At 37.9% G+C, this 23,450-nt stretch overlaps 1 protein-coding gene across 4 annotated transcripts in view; it reads left to right on the forward strand.

Moving 5' to 3' along the window:
* Nucleotides 1–22,461, forward strand: part of SLC39A9 (solute carrier family 39 member 9) — a 51,601-nt gene extending 29,140 nt beyond the window's left edge. Inside the window, exons 3-7 of one of the 4 annotated variants that reach the window (XM_069488315.1) lie at nt 8,777–8,980; nt 13,715–13,783; nt 15,242–15,327; nt 15,814–15,948; nt 21,740–22,461. In XM_069488315.1, the coding sequence (XP_069344416.1) occupies nt 8,777–8,980; nt 13,715–13,783; nt 15,242–15,327; nt 15,814–15,948; nt 21,740–21,745 (500 nt within the window). In that variant the 3' untranslated portion in view covers nt 21,746–22,461. Of the gene's footprint in view, nt 1–8,776; nt 8,981–13,714; nt 13,784–15,241; nt 15,328–15,813; nt 15,949–18,381; nt 19,385–21,739 lie in introns of those variants that run through there. The other 3 variants (XM_069488292.1, XM_069488298.1, XM_069488307.1) reach the window with 3 other exon arrangements.
* The last annotated feature ends 989 nt before the right edge of the window (nt 22,462–23,450 follow it).

Consider the following 23,450-nt stretch of genomic DNA (forward strand, 5'->3'; position numbering starts at 1 on the left):
AACAAATACAAAAATCAACTCAAAAACGGATTAAAGAGTGAAATGTAGGACCTGAAACTGTTAAACTATAGAAGAAAATATAGGGGAAAAGGTTCTTGACATTAGTCTGGACGATAATTATTTGGATATGACCCTAAAATCACAGGCAACAAAAGCAAAAATAGACAAATGGGATTTCATCAAACTAAAAAGCTTCTGCACAACAATGGAAAAAATCAACAAAGAGACGACCTACAAAATGGGAGAAAATATTTGTAAACCATACATCTGGTAAGTGTTTAATATCCAAATATATAAGGAACTCAACCAATTCAATAGCAAGAAAACAACCCAATTAAAAAATGGGCAAAGGACCTGAATAGTACATTTCTCAAAAGAAGATATATAAATGGCCAACAGGTGTATGAAAAAATGTTCAACATCACTAATCATCCAGGAAATGCAAATCAAAAACCACAATGAGCTATCAGTTCACACCTGTTAGAATGGCTATCATCCCTTGTACACTGTTGGTGGGAATGTAAAACAGCTATTATGAAAAACAGTTTCTGGCCGGGCGCGGTGGCTCACGCCTGTAATCCTAGCACTCTGGGAGGCCGAGGTGGGCGGATCGTTTGAGCTCAGGAGTTCGAGACCAGCCTGAGCAAGAGCGAGACCCCATCTCGACTAAAAATAGAAAGAAATTATATGGACAGCTAAAAATATATATAGAAAAAATTAGCCGGGCATGGTGGTGCATGCCTGTAGTCCCAGCTACTCGGGAGGCTGAGACAGGAGGATTGCTCGAGCTCAGGAGTTTGAGGTTGCTGTGAGCTAGGCTGACGCCACGGCACTCACTCTAGCCTGGGCAACAGAGTGAGACTCTGTCTCAAAAAAAAAAAAAGAAAAACAGTTTCTCAGAAAATTAAAAATGAACTACCATATGATCCAGCAATCTCACTTACGCATATATATATTCGAAGCAGATGAAATCAGTATCTCAGATATGTGTACTTTCATGTTCATTGCAGCATTATTCATGATAGCCAAGATATGGAATCAGCGTATGTGTCTGTCAGCGGAGGAATGGATAAAGAAATTGTGATACACACACACACACACCACACACAAAATGGAATATTATCCAGTCTTTTCAAAGAAGGAAATCCTGTCATTTGTGACAACATGGATGAACCTCAAAGACATTATGCTAAGTGAGATAAACTAGGCATAGAAAGACAAATACTGCATGATCTCATTTACATACATGTGGAACCTAAAATGGTCAAACTCAGAGAAACAAAGTAGAATGTTGGCTATCAGAGACTGGAGAGAAGAGCAAATGGGGAGATACTAGTCAAAGGGTACAAACTTTCCATTGCGTAGGATGAATAAGTCATTGGTGCAACAATGTGACTATGGTTAACTATGTTATATTGTATGCTTGAAATTTGCTAAGAGGGTAGATCTTATGTGTTCTCACAACAAAAAAAGAGAGGAGGGGTAACTATGTGACATGCTATGTTAATTAGCTTGATTGTAGTGCATGTGTCACAATGCATATATTTTATATCAAGTTGTATACCTTAAATATATATAACTCGATATACTTGTCGACTATACCTCAATAAATCTGGAAAAAAATATATGAATTAATTAACAAATGGGGACAGGTTAAATCTGCTTTTATGTTTAATTTTTATCTTTCATTAATGAACGTAGAACTCTTTAAGACTCTTGCTATACTCTACTTTGATGACTCTGGAAATGTGAATGATTGGTCGATCGTGGAGTAATATGATTTCTCTCTTTTATCTCTTATTTTGTCTGCTAAACCGTATGATCTCTGCCCTCTACTCTCCCTCCTCCCAGCATTATTTTATTGCTCAGTGTTGTATCTGATCAGATAGTCAAGCCAAATATTTAACATACAATGTTTAAAAATGAATCTCAAATTATTCCATTTACCATAATATATATATCTGGGTCCCTGAACATTTTATGAGCACTTCCCATATACCAGGTATTATGCAAAGCTCTTCACATATATTGTCTAATTTAATCATTACAACAGCCCTGAGTTGGAAACTATTTTGTAGGTGAGGAAACAGAGTCACAAGTTGAATAATTTGCCCAAGGTGCTCAGTCAGTAAGGACTGGGATTTGAACACAGGCAGTCTTACTCTGAAGCCTACTCTCTTAATGGCACTGCTACGTGGTGTTCATCGTAAGAAATTTAAAATCACTGATGAAGTGTTTACTGCTAAAGAAATCTAAGTTTTCTAACTTAATAAGAGTTTTTTTTTCTTTCAGAAACACAATAACATTTTGATCAAAGAGTCATTAACATCCCTTTAAAATGTGTTAACTTTATGCATTCGACTATGATCAGGTTTTCTCTTTTATAGAAATAGAATACATCATAATGAAATAAGAGTTACTCTCCCCTCACTTACAGAAGGCTCATGTAAGGTACAAAGAATGTTTGCCTTTGCCAGAAAAAAAAGTATTAATAGAGAGCTATAAAGGTTACAAGTTATACATAAAAGTTAAGAAATTAAAAATAATCAGCAAAGACCAAAAATATAAAAATCAGAACTGGAATCACCTAAAAAAGGAAAAAAAAAAAAAAAGCCAGATTACCTGAAGGGTTTGATTCAGTGCATATTTTTTCCTTTCTATAAGTACATATTAATCTGAAAGAGAAGCTCCAATAAATCTTATCAAAGAGTAAATTTATTCTGTCACATTAATTTAACGTATGTGTCTGTGACATAAGGCAGCTACATACCGTGCTGATAGAACTTACTAGAAGGATTTCTGTCTGAATATCTATCTAGGGAAAGAATTGAGCTTGTAATGATTTGCCTGTTAGTGGCATGAAAAATGCATATGTACCTGATGTGCGATATTCAGTGATAACAGCATCGGTTTGTGTATGTTGTCGTGTGTTAACGCTCACTTTAAGGTTTTTTGTTTTTTGGTTAATGTTAGCAAATGAAACCAATAATGCCTACCATTGTTTATAACCCAATAAGTATTTTATGTTTTTATATAAAGTTAAATATCACTGGATAAGCATCCAGATGTTTCCTCAGAAACCTCAATCAGAAGCCTACTTATTTCAAGCAATATTTGTTAGATGTTGCTGATATTTTTCTTGCTAGATTTTTCCATCAGAATAAGTGTTAACTCCTTCAAAATGGTAACTTCAGAAAATTATGTACTTATACCCAATGACTGTTCAAAAAATGTTGAAACACCTTTTTGAATTTACCTCTATGCAACATATGTTAATGAATGTCATCAGTGGCAGCAGAATTCTCTTTGAAAGTTGTTTTGGTTTGGGGAAATATAAAATGTATTCCATGCCAATCTTCTTAATAAGATAGGTGATCAATTTATTCAATGCCATTTAGATCCAAAGCAGGTGATACTGTAAAGTAACAAGACAGTTTTTTTTTTATGATTCATAAACTTGACTCTGAAGGCAGTACCAAAAGTGCAGTTCCAAAATTATTTAGATGGAAAAAGCATTATTGGGATAAGATATAGGAGGACCTTATCATACTCATCTAAATTTTAAAATTCTAATGTAGTTATACCTCATAAAAGGAAATAATGTTGACTGCCCTTTGGAAGTTGTAACTAGGGTTGGCATTTAGTTTCAGAGCTACAGGTACCCCAAAAGTTAATTGTGTTTAAAAATTATTACACAACTGTTCACAAATAATAGTATCCACTAACACCTTTTAGTAAGGTGTTAATCCCATGCTCTTACCTAAACGCTTAGCATAACCTTTTACCTAATTTTTAGCACATACTTAAGTTACCTATTAAGATATAAGACTAAAAAGATATATTTTATTTCCATTTTTAAAAATCTACTTTGGCTAGGAAATAGTTAAATGCCATAAGTTTTAAAATGAAATGCCACATTTAAAATTATAGAAGTGAAGCCATTTTTTGCCTTAAAGATCTATTTGTTGAGTGTCTGTTAGATTTCTGGCCTTATATTGATTGTTAGCAGTTCAGAGATCTGAGATATAACGTCTGCCTTCAAAGATTCATAGCCTATGGAAAGTCAATAAATTAACAATCAATGACAGCAGGAGTCCGCAAACTTTTCTGATTTCGAACTCCTGGCCTCAGGCGATCCTCCGCCTTGTCCTCCCAAAGTGTTAGGATTACAGGCGTGAGCCACCATGCCCAGCTGGCAAACTTTTCTGTAAAGGATCAGATAGTAAATATTTTAGGCTTTGTGGGCCATGTGGTTTCTGTTGCAACTATTCAACTCTACAGTTGTAGCATGAAAGCAGTCACAGACAATTCGTGAACAAATAAATATGGCCATGTTCCAATAACACTTTTATTTACAGAAACAGATACCAGCTGTTCTACTCTAGTTTGCTGATCTCTAAATTCTGGTATAGGGAGATAAGACCTATAGAAGAGACCCTTCAGTATGCTGTGTATACATGAGGAGAGGAAGACACAGAGAACATCTCAAGGAGGATGGGACTTGTGAGCTGAGCCTTGAAAGAAAAGGTGTTAATCTGAGAGAAGCAACGTGGAAGGCCCATGGATTCATTACTCACGTAGAGTAGGCAGAGGCTGAGATGGGAGCCCAGTTTGTTAAATAAGTGAGTACCTTATGAAAAGATAATCATTCAGATCCTCTCCATAGCATCTTTCTTTTTTTGGTGTTTTTGTTTTTTTGAGGCAGGGTCTCACTCTGTTGCCCAGGCTGGAGTGCAGTGGTATCATCTTAGCTCACTGCAACCTCAAACTCGTGGGCTCAAGCAGACCCTCCTCCCTCGGCCTCCCAAGTAGCTGGACTACAGGCATGCACCAGCATGCCTGGGTAATTATTTTTATTTTTAATTTTTGTAGAGATAGGGTCTCACTATTGCCCAGGCTGGTCTCGAATTCCTGGCCTCAAGCTACGCTCCCACCTTGGCCTCCCAAAGTGCTAGAATTACAGGTGTGAGTCACTGCACCCGGCCTCCATGGTGTCTTTCTAAGTAGTATTGAAAATTGTAACTACCAAGATGCTGTGATTTACTTCACATGAGTAGCTTCTTAACATCCATAAGTATGAAAAATTAAATCATGGTTTTCCATACGAAAATGAAAGCATACCCCAAATTACCTTGTCTTTAGAGAAAAGCAAGTGTTTTACTTCATCTATTCCACATCCTAGAGACCATGCTGAACTATTTTTCCTGCCTATAAAGAAGATCTATGTGGAAAATGATGAATTCTACCATCTCAGTGCTGGGCATCAGAGTACTGCATTTTGAGTTTATTAAATTTTTTATTGAAATATTGCATATAAAATATATGTCATTATAATAGGAAATTACACTTACTGGCAGTATATAGCTCAGTGATTTTTCACGAACTAAACACACTTATGTTACCATGAGGCTACATTTTAATTGTATAACATTACTGCTTCTCTCTTAAACCTAATTACTCCTTGTCTCTGAGGTTTCAGTAAATTCATTGGCTTAAAATTCTTATTGCTAATAGTAATTTTGCTTGTGTGAGGGACAGGGTGGGCACATACCACCTGCCCACCTTTTTCTCCTAGGTCTGTCTAGCATTCACCTCTCTTTGATTAGCCACTGCAGTATAGGCTTCTAATTTCTGCCCCTTATTCCAAAACCATCCATAGCTTCCTCTGACACTTTCTCTTTACCTACAGTAGTGCTTTTAAACTGAATGTGGCAACTCAGTGGGTCTTCAAATCAATTTAGTGAATTGGACTAAAGACCAGCATTTAAAATGAGACCAAGAGAGGGACAGAGAGAAAGAGATAAAGAAACAAGAATAGTTCATTGTAACCATTGTAAGGTTAAGTATTATTTTGTGAAACTTTTGCTTAAGTTTTTCATGTGTTTGTATGTTTACTAGATCATGACATAAAATTTCTTACTATGAGTCATGGTTTTAAAAGTTTAAAAAACATTGCCATAAATCTTACTTCATCAGTTTCAAAAACTGCTTAACATGAGGTTTTATTAAATGATATTCACAGACTTTGTTTAAATTACTAAAATGGAAATGTATTGGCTAGAGGAGATCTTTTCTTTCTATCTCTTAAGAGGAGGACTCCATCTTATTTTAAGATGCTAGTATAACTCAGAGATATTACAAGAAAAAAAGTTGCAGGTATCCCTCATGAATATGGATGTAACAGTTCTTTACCAAATATTAGCAAATTGGGTCTAGCAGTATCTAAAGAGGATAATAAATTTGGGCCAAATAGACTTTATCCCAAGAATGCAAAGCAAGGGTGGGATTAGTACCTAAAAACCAATTCAATTTACTAAAGTAATCAAATAAAGTAGAAAAACCATTTGATTATTTAAGCATTTGACAAAATTAAATTCCCATTCATGAAACAATTGTCAGTAAACTAGGAAAGAAATAAAGAAACTTCCTTGGTCTGAGAAAAGGTATATTTGAAAAACCTGCAGATAATATTGGGAACAAAGCATGTCTCTCTCTTCTCAACAACTTCTATTTAACATTGTACTTGACATCCTATCCAGATTCTAGCATGCAATAAGTGGGGGGGGGGGGGAGTAATAAAAGGCATAAGTATTGGAAAGAAGTAAAACTATCTCTGTTTGCAGGTGACATGATTGTGTGTGTGAAAATGATTAAAATTTAAAAGCCTAACAATATCAAATGTTGACAATGGGATGGAGCAACTAGAACTCTCATATATTGCTGTTGAGTATGTTAAGTGGTTCCACCATTTTGGAAAACTGTCAGTTTTTATAAAGTTATATATACAACTCATCAATTCTGCTCCTAGATATTATTCAAGGGAAAAGAAAATATGTCTACAGAAAGACTCACACCTGAATGTTCACAGCAGCTTGATTTATATTAGACCAAAATAAAAATAACCCAAATGTCCATCAGCAGGTGAATGGATAAACAAATTGTGATATGTCCACACAATGGTACACAACTCAACAAAAAACCAGAACTACTGTTACACACAGAGCATAAATAAACTTGAAAACGTTATGCTGAGGAAAAGAAACCTTACACAAAAGAGTGTATATGATACCATTTGTATAATATGCTGAAACAGGAAAAAAACTCACTGGGGACAAAAAGCAGATCAGTGCTTGCCTGAAACCAGGAGTGACATGTTGACTTCAGAGGCGCACAAGAGTACTTTTTTGAGATATTTTAAATGTTCCATATCTTCATCTTGTTGGTGGGTACTAAGGTTTTTACATTTGTGGAAACTCATATTTTATTGTATGTAAATAATACCTCGATAAAATTTATTTTTTTAAAAGAAAAATTTAGACAATTAAAAAACAAGTAAATGAAATAAATCACTAATAGAAAAAATCCTGAGGTTAAAAAACTCCTTAGGGAAGGTGAAAAAGTTCTGGAGATGGATGGTGGTGACGGTTGCAGAACAATGTAAATGTACTTCATGCCACTGAACTGTACACTTAAAAATGGTTAAAATGGTAAATTTTATGTTATGTATATTTTACCACCTTAAAAAGTTAAAAATAAAGAGCTATGAGAACAAAAAAATTTTTAAGAAAGTAGAAAAATATATAGGTTTTTATTACCTTCAGATGACATCTACTTTGTGTCTCTCCAAAATGACTTAAAAGTAAGGTAGGGTCTGGCCAGGCACTGTGGCTCACGCCTGTAATCCTAGCACTCTGGGAGGGCAAGGTGGGAGGATTGCTTGAGCTCCGGAGTTCAAGACCAGCCTGAGCAAGAGTGAGACCCCATCGCTACTAAAAATAGAAAAATTAGCCAGGTGTGGTGGCATGTGCCTGTAGTCCCAGCTACTTGGAAGGCTGAGGCAAGATGATCGCTTGAACCCAGGAGTTTGAGGTTGCTGTGAGCTAGGCTGACGCCACGGCACTCTAGCCCAGGCAACAGAGCAAGGCTCTGTCTCAAAAAAAAAAAGATAGGGTCTAAAATATTACAGCAGGCTTATGAATTTCTTTAATTGAGGGGTAAGGATAAAGTGCTTAATCTAAATATAAATGATAAATATCTAGTATACTAGCCTCTATTCATGAAATATAGCCAAGATAAGGATTTTAGCCTTGAAACATTTATGTTCCAAGTGTCAAATATGTGAATAAAAACTAGGAGTATCAATTGGCCAGGTGTCATTCACTGTAATTCAGAATCTCCCAACAACTGTGATATTTCTAGAACTGAATTTAAACCAAAGGATGTGCCTCTTAAACTGCTCAGCCCTTTTGATGTCTTATTGGTGATTGCCTGCTGATATTTTTTAAAGCTAAAAGCTTTCTACTTAGTTTGCTCTTTATTTGTAATTTTTATATCAACCTACGTGTAAACTAGATGAATTTGATTGTAATTATTTTCATTGTTCCTGCTCTTCATTTGCCTGTTTTCATCAGAATAAAACTTAGGGTAGTTTCTGATGAGATTGGCATGAATTTCTCAGACAGAAAGGAGGATTTGGGGATGATGTCCCTTTGGGAATATGACTGCTTTCTTGCATGGTGATTTGCTTCCACTTCCCAGGTTTGAGAATAATAGGCAGTCAGAAGGTCTGCATGCCAAAAGCAGAAGACACTTGGGAAATTTTTTCATCATGAACTTTAAGTTGAAGGAGTTTGTGATTGGCTGGATTGCAATATAGAAAGTGGATGTCTTTACAGTAAAGTAAGTAGAGCTTGAAATACAAATGAATGGAAGCTTCTACATGAAAACATTTTTAGGGAAAAAACATATTTTCTCTATATGGTTTATTTTGCTCTAGGAAAACACCACCAAGCAAGTGAAACACAGAATGTGATTGCATCGGACAAAGCAGCAGAAATCTCAGTTGTCCATGAACACGAGCACAGCCACAACCACAACCACACACAGCTGCACGCCTACATCGGTGTTTCCCTTGTACTGGGCTTCGTATTCATGTTGCTGGTGGACCAGATTGGCAATTCCCATGTGCATTCTACTGACGGTGAGTAGCTCCAAGACTTTCTGGGCAGTGCAATAAATATGCAGTTTAGAAAGTTACAGATGATTGAACAATTCATTATATACCAATGGCTTTATTTAGTGCTAAAAGTCTTGTCTTCCTCAGGTTTCAGTGAACATTTTATTCAGTGGGGGGAGCTAGTGTGTTGTGTCCTGTGGCACAAGGAAGTGTTTATTGATTTATTACCCTGCTTATCTTAAAGCTGTCACATTTGGTTGAAATGTAGGGCAGAGATTCTTAACCTATTTTTATGCCATGGAGTCCTTAGGCATTCTAAAGCCCATGGACCTTTTATTGGGATATTGTTTTTAAATGTATAAAACATAGCATGTAGGATTACAGAGAAAACCAACTATGTTGAAATACAGCTAGCAAAACATTGGAATCAATTTGTGATATAGAATTGTATGTTTTCTCTATCAGTACATTAAATAATGAGATAATACATTTAAATCCTAAGCGAGTTAGAGTTGAATTGTATTTTTTAGGACCTCAGTATGATAGCTGTTGTTGAATAGCTTAACAACATTAAATTGTGAAGTGGTCTTTATCAAGGTAACATGTCTATGAAGTTGAACATCCAGTTGATTTTGGGTTTTTGTTTTGATGGTTACTAGTGTAGAAAATCCGGATTCACAAAGATATTTTCTTGCAAATGTACTTAAACACATTTATAGCTTGCTTTCCAAGGAAAGATAAGCTTCTCTCCAGGACAACTAGAGTTCTCCAAGACTTTATAAATTTAACTCCAGTCATAAAGTATTTTTTTGGTTTTAAGATTAATGAATTCATCTTTTGCTAGGTCAACGTCTGTGATATGGTTTTTATATTAAAAAGGATTCTGATGCATGATACAACTTTGATGCCATGGTGGTAGAAATAAATTTGAGAGTTGTAAAACCTTTCCAGAGGTCTATAGATACCTCTTTTCAAATATGTCGACACAGAATTTTGCCGATAGAAAATAGTGGAAAGCAGCATAGATATCTTGGTCACCCTGGGGGGATCCCATGACTACCACTATTTGGTGGCTGAGTGACTACTAGGTGCCGAGTTGCTTGATACTTGCCCAGCTCCGTCACATGAGCATCTGCACACAGGAAACCTATAATCATGCAGTGTGGCAGCTGTTCTGTAAGTCTTTAATTTAAAGTAGTGATAAGTGAAAATGATAATTTCAAGATATCTGCAACTGTAAAATAGTCTGATTTATATTGGCAATGAAGTATAGCTAGTGCTAATATTACTTATGGTTTATTGTCTACATTCATAATTAAAGGAAATGCTAAATTTCAGATAGAAGTTAGTAAAAATAAAAATGCATTTTTTCCAAGTTAAACTCACTGACACCCCATAAATTCTACCCACGTTCTCCTCCGTGGACCGTAGGTTAAGAATCCTTCGTCTATAAAAGAATCTGTAAAACAGGTAAAAGACTTGAACAGATAATTCACAAAAAGACATTAAAATTGCCTTTAAACATATGAAAAGATGTTCAATTTCACTTAAAAGGAATGAAATCAAAACTGTGCTGAGATAGCATTTCTCCCTGTCAGGCAAAAATTCAAAAGCTTGACAATACACTTGATTGGCAAAGCTGTGGTTAAATAGGTACTCATATATTGCAGGTGGGAATGCAAAATGGTACAGCACCTGTGGAGCGGGATTAGCAATATCTAATAAAACTGCATATGTATTTACCCTTTGACCCCAAAATCCGACTTCTAGGAATCTACTCTGCTAATACAGTTCCAATATGAAAATACAGATGTACAAGATTACTCAATACAGGCCGGGCACGGTGGCTCACGCCTGTAATCCTAGCACTTGGGAGGCCGAGGCGGGCGGATCCTTTGAGCTCAGGAGTTCGAGACCAGCCTGAGCGAGAGCGAGACCCCGTCTCTACTAAAAATAGAAAGAAATTATATGGACAACTAAAAATATATAGAAAAAATTAGCCGGGCATGTTGGCGCATGCCTGTAGTCCCAGCTACTCGGGAGGCTGAGGCAGAAGGATTGCTTGAGCCCAGGAGTTTGAGGTTGCTGTGAGCTAGGAGGACGCCATGGCACTCACTCTAGCCCGGGCAACAGAGCAAGACTCTGTTTCAAAAAAAAAAAAAAAAAAAGATTACTCAATACAACATTATTTACCACTGTAAAATATTGGAAAATACTTAAATGTCCAGTCATGGAGATTGGTCAAATGAACTATGGGGATGTATAGATAATGGAGTGTTATGTAGCCATAAAAAAGAATAAAGAATCTGGTATCTGTGAACTGATAGGGAGAGATTTCCAGGAGATATTGTTAAATGGAAAAAAAAGCAAAAATGTAAATGAGCATCTGCCATATACTATGCTTTGTGTAAAAAAGAAGGGGAAATAAGAAAACATACATATATCAATAAAAGTTACACTGAGTGTACCTGCCTCTTCTGCCGCCGTTTACCTCCTTCATCTCTTCCACGTCTGCCACCCCGAGATAGCAAGACCAGCTCCTTCTCTTCCTGCTCCTCCTCAGCCTGCTGTGTGTGAAGACTGCAAGGGTGAAGACCTTTATGATGCTCCACGTCCTCTTAATATTAAATGTATTTTCTCTTCCAAATGATTTTCTTAATAACATTTTCTTTTCTCTAGCTTACTCTATTGTAAGAATATAGTACATATAACATATAAAATATGTGTTAATCAACATTACCAGTAGACTTCTGGTCAACAGTAGGCTGTTAGTAGTTAAGTCTAGGGGAATCAAAAGTTATATGTGGATTTTCAACTGTGTAGGGGGTCAGCATATTGTTCAGTGGTCAACTGTATCTGCTTATCTTTACAAAAAAGAAACACAGGATCGACTAGAAAACAAAAACACTAATTACTTATACAAGGTGTGGTGGAGGGATGAGAGGGCAGAAGGTTTTAGGGGCACATGATGCTTCCCTGCATGCCTTTCGATACAGTTTTGACTTTTGGAAATGTGTTAATATTCTGCATGTTCAGAAATAGAATGAAATGAATAAGGATGAGCGAGCTAGCTGAAACAGATGAACTGTATTTCAAATGAATAGCACAATTACACTGCAGGGGATTTTTTAAAAAAACTGAAGTCAAATAAATTCTGAATGCATTTGGCTATATACCTTTAGTCTTGGGTGGAGTTGGGAAAGAAACATAAGTAACTGAAATCTTTCTTTCTTTTTTGTTTTTGCTTTTAAATGTATTATAGGATTAAACACTGAGTAAATGTGGTGGTGTGGGCAGAGGCAGGGTTCTCAGTGTGGAAGAAAGAATCCACATTTATGCTGAAGTACAGTATTTTCCCATAAATATACAAAAACTGTTTTAATTTTAAAGCCTCTAATTTTCATTTGAGATACTACTTATAACTTGAGCACAAGGCTATGTATGTGTAAAGAAAGGCCAGAGCCAACTTGTCCTGCAGTGCTGTGTGACTGTTCTTCCCAATTTGGAGTGATACTGAAATATTTATTGTCTCAATAACTAGAGTGTTCAATTCCTTTCCTTGCAGTGTTTTAAAAAGAAAATAAAGTTCATTAGTAAAAAGTAACATGTTACTGTACTTGTATACTTTTTCCATTGTAAACCCTTCCTTCTGTGTGATAGGCACCTCGAGTAGATTAAGTCCCCGGTAATTTAATTGACTAATGTTCATCTGTCATGTCATCTGACATTTTGATGTCCCCATCTTTTAACTTTATTTGCTTGTGTATTTCCTATAATAGCAGTAACATTTTCGTGTGATACAGATAAATAAATACTAACTTTTTTGGGGTGCTCAGTTCTGTGTCACATTCTGTAAAATGTGTTAAAAAGAAAGAGAAAGAAGTAAAAAAATGTAATAGTTTATTGTTTACAGTCATTTTTTATTTTTTTTTTCTTGAGGGAGGACGTAGTTCTAGAATTAAACTTTGAACTACGTCTAGGTTTTGGCTTGATGAGTTGAAAAGTTCAATATGTGCCAAGAATTAGGGGTGAGGAAATTTGGGGAAAGGAGAATGAAGAGTGTTTTATTTGAGGGTGTTTAAAAAACTGATTTAACTGGATTGGATAGGGCTAAATAAGGTTGAACCATTGAAAAAAGGCATAAGAACCTACCTAAACCAGCAGCTCAGACTGAATTTGAAAAGCAACAGATTCATAACTGTTAACTGACACATCAGAAGGGTGGTGTTTTCAAAAGATGGATCTGACGTAGATGTGTAAGATGAATTAGGTTAGGGGAAAATGAGAGTAAGGGAAAACCAGTGGGAGCCTATTGCTACCTTAAGTTTGAGTTGAAGAAAATTTAGGTTACAGTGGCAAAAAATGGAGAAAGGCAAATATGGCAGATGTTAGAATGAAGATAAAGTTGCAGGTGGCTGGGGAAGAGGAAGAGGTGGACAATGACAATTGCACTGTCTGGAAAGAAGTGATCAGAGACCATGGAGTACTTTCCATGGAGTGGCGGAGGGAGGCAGTGGGAGTTGCACATTTCGGAATTTGTCTTGTTAAGGGAAAGCTGAGTCAAATGAGGAGTTCCCTCCTACCCACCTCTTCAGGACGGGGGGAACTTCCAAAGGTTTGAAGTAGTGAGGAAACACTGTAGTGAGAAAAATAATAATCTCCTTTAAGAGCTTCCAAAAATTCTTTCACCTCCAGATCAGTGTTTGAACAGTTTCTGTCTTACATTACTTAATGTTGTCTTTTTGGTTTTCACTTCAGATCCAGAAACAGCAAGGTCTAGCAGTTCCAAAATCACCACCACGCTGGGTCTGGTCGTCCATGCTGCAGGTAGGGTTGGATTGCAGTGGAACCTCTTCGTTGTCTGTCACACAGAGGAAGGCTTAGTGTTTACAAGGCATCTACTTTGAATGCCCTCGGACTGGCCTTTGAGGAAAGTGTTGATTAATGAAGTCCTCCAACACAAGCATAAGCCCTGGTGTACTCAGTGTCAGGAGTTTGCACGCTGAGAATGGTTTCTATATTTTTTAATGGTTAAAAAAAAAAAAAAAGGCCAGGCACGGTGGCTCATGCCTGTAATTCCCAGCATTTTGGGAAGCCAAGGCAAGAGGATTGCTTGAAACCAGGAGTTTGAGACCAGCCTGAGCAAGAGCGAAACCCCATCTCTACAAAAATAGAAAAATTAGCTGAGCATGGTGGCGGGCACCTATAGTCCCAGCTACTTGGGCGGCTGAGGCAGGAGCATTGCTTGAGCCTGGGAGTTTGAGGTTGCTGTGAGCTAGGATGATGCCACTGCACTCTGGCCTGGTCGACAGAGATCCTGTCTCAAAAAAAGAAAAGAAAAAAATATTTTATAGCACATGAAAACTATATAATCAAATTAATGAAGTTTTATTGGAACACAGCTATGCCCACATGTTTATATATTACCCATGTTTATGTATTATCTGTGGCTACTTTTGTGCAACAATGGTATCATTGAGTAGTTCAAGAGACCAGTAACCCACAAAGCCTAAAAGATTTACTGTCTGGCCCTTTAAGAAAAAGTTTGCTAACCTCTGCCCTACAATCTCATCTGGAAGAGATCTTTGGCACTTTTGTCCTGAATAATCCTGGTGCCTAGTTCATACCTGGAGTACCAGTTTAAGCAGAGGAGGTATGTAGCACAATGCAGAAGTCTCAGCATTGCTGATCAGGCACACTTTAGAATCATACCTTAAACATAGTCCCAGTAGTAGGATTCTGTCAGTGACAAACAAAGGCATGTGAAAGGTGGCACGCTATTATCTGATCCATTCTAGCATAACATGCTTTTCTAACAAAATGAATCCATTCAAACAGTATTTACCCATTACGAATTAATAATCTGTGGTTGAGTCCTAGTATCTTTACTTTGTTTCTTTATCTGTAAGTTGAAGAGATGGCATCCTTTGAAACTCTTTGGTATTTCTGTTGTTACCAGTTGATTAACTAATCAATGGATTTTTGAGATTGTACTTTTTCCAATAACAACAACAAAAATAGCTGACAAATTAAATACTCTGAGCCAGGTGCCAAACTCTTTACCTAGTAATCTCATTTAATCCTCATGAAAACCCTAAAAATATATATATTTTGTTGAACCTGTTTTAAAGGTGAGAAGGCTGAAGTTCAGAAAGTTTAAGTAACCATCCCAGAATTAAATCCAGCGCTACCTGACTGTAAAGCCCACACACTCAGTGACTACACTGTTGTTGTTGTTGTTGTTGTTATTTATAGTATTTTATGTTTCACTTTTTCCTAATTTAGCTGATGGTGTTGCTTTGGGAGCAGCAGCTTCTACTTCACAGACTAGTGTCCAGTTAATTGTGTTTGTGGCCATAATGCTACATAAGGTAAGCAAAGTTTTGGTGCAAGATTTGATGTTGAACACATTCATCATTAAAATCTCTTTTGGTCCTTAATGTTTTTCTAGAACAGAAAAAATTTTTTAATTGTCTGTTTGCTTTTCATTTTGGAGAATTGGATAAATCTCTTCTTAGCTACTTTTTGTTACCTTTTTCTTAAACTTTTACTTGAGAGTTTTTTTGTGGTTATGTACACAAACTGTTAAATTCTCTTCAGATTTCTACATTTCATAGTAATTTTTGTTCAAAAGTATTTTTTTTTTCTTGACTGTTTCCCATTTCTGCTTTCCAAGAAACACACACAAATAGAATCTTTCCTTAGCTTAGAACATTAATTCCTAAAAGGCAGAGCTCGGTCTCGGTACTGTGCCTGGTTTTTTGGTATGAGAAATCATAGTCAAATGACATGAACTTCTTCAGGCAGAAGAAATCCATACTTCTAGAGTAATAATATGGGATAATTTGTATTTCCAGGCACCGGCTGCTTTTGGGCTGGTTTCCTTCTTAATGCATGCCGGCCTAGAGCGGAATCGAATCAGAAAACACTTGCTGGTCTTTGCACTGGCGGCACCAGTTATGTCCATGGTGACATACTTAGGACTGAGTAAGGTAAGCTGACCTGTTCCTAGCTTATCTAGCCAAGAGTCTAGTTCTTTTGTGATCTCTTAGAACTTAGGGTCTCTTACATTGAAATTTTCAACTAAATTACCCTCTCAAACTAAAAATAAAATTAGGAGTAAAAATCTGTACCTTGTAAATATCGTAATTCCAAGTTGTCCTCTTCATAAATTTCGCATTTCCTTATTTAGTTTGAAAACCTCTTCCCTATAAGTTCCAAGAATATTTTCACAAATATCTGCTAGCCCTTCAATGTTTAAAATAAACTTAACCAGGCATGATAATTTTATTTGACAGATATGCAATAAGTCCTACCCATCCATATTTAATGTTGAGGTAGGCACATAAACCAGCCTGAGCAAGAGCAAGACCCCATCTCTACTAAAAATAGAAAGAAATTATATGGACAGCTAAAAATATATATAGAAAAAATTAGCCGGGCATGGTGGCGCATGCCTGTAGTCCCAGCTACTCGGGAGGCTGAGACAGGAGGATCGCTTGAGCTCAGGAGTTTGAGGTTGCTGTGAGCTAGGCTGACGCCACGGCACTCACTATAGCCTGGGCAACAGAGTGAGACTCTGTCTCAAAAAAAAAAAAAAAGAGAAGAGGTAGGCACATAAAGCATGAGTGACAAGCCATGTGGCAGCTTTTATTTAATAGAAGAGTCGGGGCTGAGCAGAGATTGCTATATTTGCTAAGACTCAGATTCTTCTACTCCCAGCTCTCATATCACCAAATATTAAATATCCAGTTCCTTATCACTGTACTGCATGTAGCTTCAGACCAGAAGTGGCATGTGTCGTTTGTTAGCTCAGAGCCTGGGCACTCTTCCATTTCCAAGCTGGACCTTTCCATGCCTTACAGTTCTATCTGTCGGTGCTGTGGTTCTTGGCACTGGCTCTCCCCCATTTTACCTAAACATCAACTGGCAAACAACTGGAGGGAAATCTTAGCACCAAACTGATTCAGAGCTAATTCATGGGAACTGCTTTCCCCCATGTCCTCTCTGAAGGTCATTGTGTCTTCTGAGTGCCCATTGAATTAGTGTTTGATCTAGTAAAACCTATGTTACTAGGAATATATGAAAAATGAGATGGTTAAAGGTTAAGTTCCTGTTAATCAAGGATTTGCAATCTCAGTTGCTAACAATGTGTTATAAAGCTCCTTTCCATTCACCTGAAGAGCGTTATCTTCTTTCAACTTCCTTATCACTTCATTAATCAATATAAGGTTTTAGAACTTTTGGCAGGAAGGTATTGATAATTCTGGAGCCATGGAGTTACTTGCTGCATCTATGTCATGTTCTTTTCTTAAAATTTTCATTTATTAGCCGGGCGTGGTGGCTCACGCCTGTAATCCTAGGACTCTGGGAGGCCAAGGCGGGCGGATCGTTTGAGCTCAGGAGTTCAAGACCAGCCTGAGCAAGAGCAAGACCCCGTCTTTACTAAAAAAATAGAAAGAAATTAACTGGACAACTAAAAATATATATAAAAAATCAGCCAGGCATGGTGGCATATGTCTATAGTCCCAGCTACTCGGGAGGCTGAGGCAGTAGGATTGCTTGAGCCCAGGAGTTTGAGGTTGCTGTGAGCTAGGCTGACGCCACGGCACTCTAGCCTGGGCAACAGAGTGGGACTCTGTCTCAAAAAATTAAAAAAAAAAAAAAAAAGATTAGCTTATGAGATGCTTCTAAGCTCTGTGAGGGCAGCAACTGCATCTTGATTACCACTGTATCTCTAGCACCTGGCCTAGAGCCTGGTGCATAGGGGATGCCTGTGAAATGTTTGTAGATAAAATAATTAATGCCTGAACTTTAATATCTCCATTAATATGTTGTTGATTTCATCTCAAAAATAATACAGGCCAAACCTGTTCAGCAAGCCCTTGGAGTTCATTTTAAAAAGCGCGTGTGAGCCAGGTGCAGTGTGTGCTTGTAGTCCCAGCTGCTGGGGAGGCTAAAGCAGGAGGATTGCTTGAGGCCAGTAATTTAAGACCAGTCTGGGCAACATACTGAGACCTTGTGGTGAATATAGTTAATAATAGTGTTTGCACATTTCAAAATTGTTAAGGGAGTAAATTTCAGATGTTCTCACCACAGAAAAATAAGTATTTGAGGTGATATGTTAATTAGCTTGATTTAATTCTACATTGTATTAGTGAGTCATAACATCACTATGTGCCTTATAAATATATATAATTATAAATTTTCAGTTTATAATACTTTTTTTAAAAAAGAAACATTATGTACGTCACCGATATTCTTTGGAAGCTTCCCATAAATAACTTAAAATTGCTCTGATCTCAAGATGTCTCCAGTGTCCCAGACAGCACCAGTTATGAAATCGTGTTTTTTCATTGGGACATCTTCCTGACCCTGAATTTTACTTGACTTAATTTTTCCTCTTTCTCTCTTTTAATTCACAGAGCAGTAAAGAAGCTCTCTCAGAGGTTAATGCCACCGGAGTGGCCATGCTCTTCTCTGCCGGGACATTTCTTTATGTTGCCACAGTACATGTCCTCCCTGAGGTGGGCGGAATGGGGCACAGCCACAAGCCTGACACAAGTGGAGGGAGAGGCCTCAGCCGCCTGGAGGTGGCAGCTCTGGTTCTGGGTTGCCTCATCCCACTCATGCTGTCAGTAGGACACCAGCATTAAATGCTCAGGTTCCAGCCTCGGCCTGTGGCAGTTTGCTGTCCAGCGAGGACAGCCGGCACGTGACAGCTCCTCACTTCTCAGTCTCTTGTCTCGCCTTGCCCATCTCCACCTGTATTTCTAGAGTCCGGAGGGGGGTGAGATAAAAACCTGGAGCAATGGAAAAGCTTTTAGAGTAGACACAACATGTTGCGATTAGCTATAGACATTCCGTTGTGTTGTCTTTTAAAGGGCCCTTGGCATTTTGAGTTTTGATGATTCTCTTAACCCTATTCTCAGGGAAGATGGAATTCAGTTTTAAAGAAAAGTGGAGAACTTCATACTTACAATGAAGTAGTAATTGTGAAAATACAGTGTTCTGTACTTAAGCTAAATCTCTTCTCATTTTAGAGGCTCTGCCACTTTATCCATTGATTTTTAACATGGTTCTCACCGTGTAAGACTGGTGCTTTAGCATCTATGCCACATGCCTTGATAGAAGGTCATAGCACCCACTCTCTTAGATGCTAAAGGTGACTGCAGTTAATTTGGGATTAGAGTTGGGAGAATGATGGCAATACACATTGAAAACTGACTTTATACTGGAAAGAGAGATGTATCGAAAGGGGATGTCTAGAGAGACTTAAACAGCTCCATTTGCACATGCCTGTCTGAGTACAGCATGCAGTTCCGTCAAATGGAGCAACAGAGGTGGAACTGGCTTCTGAAGAGGAAGTGACTAGTATTTTGTAGCATTTCTTTTCACATTCTCTTTTGCAGAATACCTGCCTCCAGCACATTCTTTTTTTTTTTTTTTCTTTTTTTTTTTTTTTCTCCAGCACATTCTTATAGAGGAGCCAAGTTCTAACAGGTTCAAGCCTAGGCTTTCCTTTAAGAACAGATCACAAAAAGTATCTTTGGAAATTAAGGGATGTTAGATTTTAATTGAATTTGGATAGTTATTGACATCTTTATAGTAACCTTTTTAAAAGTAAGACTACCAGAATTTGTGTTGTCTTTTTTTTTTTTTTTTTTAAGCATTTCTCTTAGCAGATCAGTCTCTGGCTAAATACTTGGTCAGCTTAGAGAGTGCTGTATCTGCTCACATAACCACCTGTAGCAGTGAGGAAAGTCAAGATGAGTCATGAGTGGGAAGCATTTGCCTATTGATTTAAAGCTTATTGAAATCATGTTGCTTGTCTCTTCATCTTTTCCATGCGTTTCTCCTAACTTTTCCCTCCAGCCCCTCTTCCCTACAATTTGCTGCTTACTGCTGGTATTAATATTTGTGTGAGATGAATTCTCATCAGGACAACCACTTGAACTGTGATGATGAAGATAATGATTTCTTTATCCCCTTCAAAGAAGTTACCTTTGTGTCAAATGCAGCTTTGTCAAGCCCTTAAAATATCACCTCCTCATGTGTGAGTTGACACAATCACTAAAATTCTGGTAAGTTAAATAATTGAGATAGCAAAAGTGTTTAACAAATGAGGGTAATTTTTCCATATTTGCCAAAATCTGTGTAAACCCTGTTTTGTCAGATAAGTGTATAATGTTGTATTATTAATTTATTTTGATTTTCTGTAACATTTCAAAACACATTACATTAAGGGGGAACTAAGACTAGTTTCTTCAGGGCAGTGGATTTAGTAGTTTGTAAAAACGTCTTATATGCTGCATAGCCAGCATAACTATGATTTCTTTATTTCCTTCTTAAATTTGTCACTGGGCCAGCAGCTGTGGAAATAAAACGTATGAGCCCTCTGCTGGCTGCAGTGCAGAAAGTAGCATAAGTAGGTTGTGGTTTTGTATAGTTACTGGCAACCACTGCATATGATTTAAAACCAAGAAAAGGTACAATATGGAAAGTTTAAGTGACCTTCCTGATTATATGATAACAGCTGACTTATGAGAGACTTGGGAGTTTCATCTGGTCCTTGGAAATTATATGGTTGCCTAAATTTGCTCTGGAAACTGACGTTGTCAAATAGATAGCAGATTGTAGTGTCTGGTTTGGTTAGTAGTGCTTTCTATCATATTGTTGTACGCAATGGTCAGAAATTTGTTCTGCTGGCCAAAGCCTCTTTCAGCAGTGCCTTGCCATCACGCTTAAAAGTTTGATTAAAATATCTTGCTGGATAGGGCCTTGAACTCTGGCAAGGATTGAACCATTCCAACTTCCAAATTTGCCTTCCCCTCTGAACCTCACTATTAACAGGCAAACCTTTCAAGGCTCTGTCAGCTCTCAGAAGCTATGGGCTTTCCCAGATTTTAAAGCTGCTGCCTCAGGAACTACTCATTTCTCTCCTGGTCAGCAGGCAAAGATAGCCATACTAATCTCATAGGGCTCAAACGCATCTTCAGGCAGCAGGGAACCAAGCAGCGTGGCAGAGGCCTCCTTCACTGGAGGAAGAGCTTGCTCACGTGGTGGGCATTGTCCCAGGAGAGGCCATATCCATGTTCACTTTTTGGCACATTTCGTTTTGTTTTCCTCTTATTTAAAACTGCCTCTTTAGATGTGGATGCCTTAATGCTCTAACACATTTGAAAACTTTGGCAATACTTAAGTTGCTGCCATGAGTACAAATAGAATTATTGGCTACCAAAGAGATGCAATTGATGATGAAAAGCATGGTCCTTCCTTCCACATAACCAAAGTTAAATTTAATTGCAATTTGACTCCTTTCCTTGGTAGGGGTAGACTTTCTTCAGATTCCAAGTGCTCTCTTAAATGGCAGATTAAGTTGAAAAACACTACTGATCCATTCCCCTCACTTATTCTCCAGTCAGTTGCTTATCAGTTCTCATTTCATCAAAGCAGGGATGTTCCAGGTTTGATTTGGTTTTCCTGTGCATGCTGTTGCCAGATTTCTTGTTTTTGGGCAAAGGTTCTGCACTGGAACATGGAGAGTTGGAAACGGTACTACCTACAGAGGCTGTGTGTTCTCTTTCCCCCTCCTTTCACCTTTTAATTTCCCAGTTCAAAACAGCCCAGTCAGCCTTGTTCTGGGATTTTGAATCATTAGGAAAAAGAAAGGGTGTGGCTGTTTCCAGTTGTCCTTTCAGCGTAGAAAGGAGAAAATGTGATGGTGGTTTTTTTTACCAGCTTACTTCTAAGTGTCACTGCCTGGTTTTTCTCTTTTTCAAGAATTAGAACTAGGAGGACACACCAGCATTGGAGTGTATTAAGCCCCTGAAACACACGGTAGCTAGGTACTGAACACGGGAACGGTATGTCAACAGCACAAACCCCCAAAGAATGCTGCTGCCTTTTGGGCCCCTGAGCCCCTTGGGAGACTGAGAATAATGACCAGATTCATCCAAAACTGCTGCAGTGCTAGGTGAGAACCCTCTGTAGTTGTTCTGCAGGGGAATGAACCTTCCTTGCATTAGAAAATATGCGCTCAATGCAGAATGGTCCACATCACCCAAAGAACACTGTTGGAGATGCTATGAAATTCAAACCAATGATGTAGCCTCTTTGTATCTGAGACGTCTAGATTCACCTCAAGAGACCTGAAAGAAATTTGTGACTTGTGGGAAAGAACTAGACAACCATTTAGGGATTACCTGGATATGCTCAGCCTGACACAATTGCTTAACACAAGGAGATTGGCTTTGGTCTTTTTTCTGGTGGCATCTTCCAGCAAGTTGGAAGTCTCATGGGATAACACTGCAGTTCCCCTGGTTCAGTAGCTGGGACAGTGGTTTTTAAATGTCCATTTTCCTGGATCCTTTGTAAACATGAAATCATTCCATGGATGGCTGCCTTATAATTTTGTCTCTTTCCTCTTTAATTGTGAATGGTTTAAAAAAAATGCTGTTTTCTGATTTGTTTTATGATATTAAATTTTTATTAGTGCATACCTTGTGTGACTGGCTCATTACTTTTCTGTTGGCAGTTTTTCTGTTTGTCAACCAGACTTGACCCACATTTGAACATCAGAAAAGGGAATGAAAAGCTATGAAGGGCAGTAGAAAGATGGACCTACAGTAGGCACATCCTTAAAGGAAGGGAAAGAGAAAGGAGGGAGGGGAAATTGAGGACTCAATAGACCATCTGCCCCAAAAGACACGAAGTCATTGATAATTTTTTTGCCATGCTGTTATTGGTAACAAATAGTATTTGTGAAGGTAGTTCTCTCAGAAAAGAGAAGTAGGCAACAGATCCCAATCACACTGGATTTATTTCAGTGGGCAGAGTCGTTATATGAGTATGTAGATGCTATGAACAACCGACCCTGGAAGTAGAGATTAAATAGAAATGCAACTTGTGAATTTGATAAATGTTTTCTCCTTCTGTGGGCTTTAGTGCTGGAGCTCATTTTTAACTTAAATACAAATATGTGCTATTTATAGCAGTGTATCATTGAAGCGTATAATTTTTATGTATAGTCATTAGATTCATTAATTATTACTGGGTCCACTTTGTGCTAGTTCTCTGTGTTATCACATGTGCTACAGCTGGTTGCAGAGATTGTGCCCAGAATGTTACGATTCCTGAAAACCTCTCCCCATGGAGAAGAAAATCAGCAAAGAGGACGTGGTGTTTATGATTCCTTCCATCTCTACAGAAGCCTTCAGATGAAGTGCTGTGTCTCTCCTCTGCCTTGAGCAGTGGACTTTGAAATCTTAGGAAGTCAGCGTTGTGCCCTTTCACTCTGTTGCCCTGAAATGTTCACACAGGGAGGAAATGGCCTAGCGACCCGTTTCTCAGAACATACCACTGCTAAGCGACCCGTGGCTGTACATGTCTTCACTATGTCCCTCTTCCCCACTAGAATATAGGCTCCAGGCAGGTAGGTTCTCAGTAAATATTTGTTGTTAAATGTATTGGTCTGCCCTGAGGAGGCTCATTT

Source organism: Eulemur rufifrons, chromosome 2 (assembly GCF_041146395.1).
Source record: "Eulemur rufifrons isolate Redbay chromosome 2, OSU_ERuf_1, whole genome shotgun sequence".
NCBI lineage: Eukaryota > Metazoa > Chordata > Mammalia > Primates > Lemuridae > Eulemur > Eulemur rufifrons.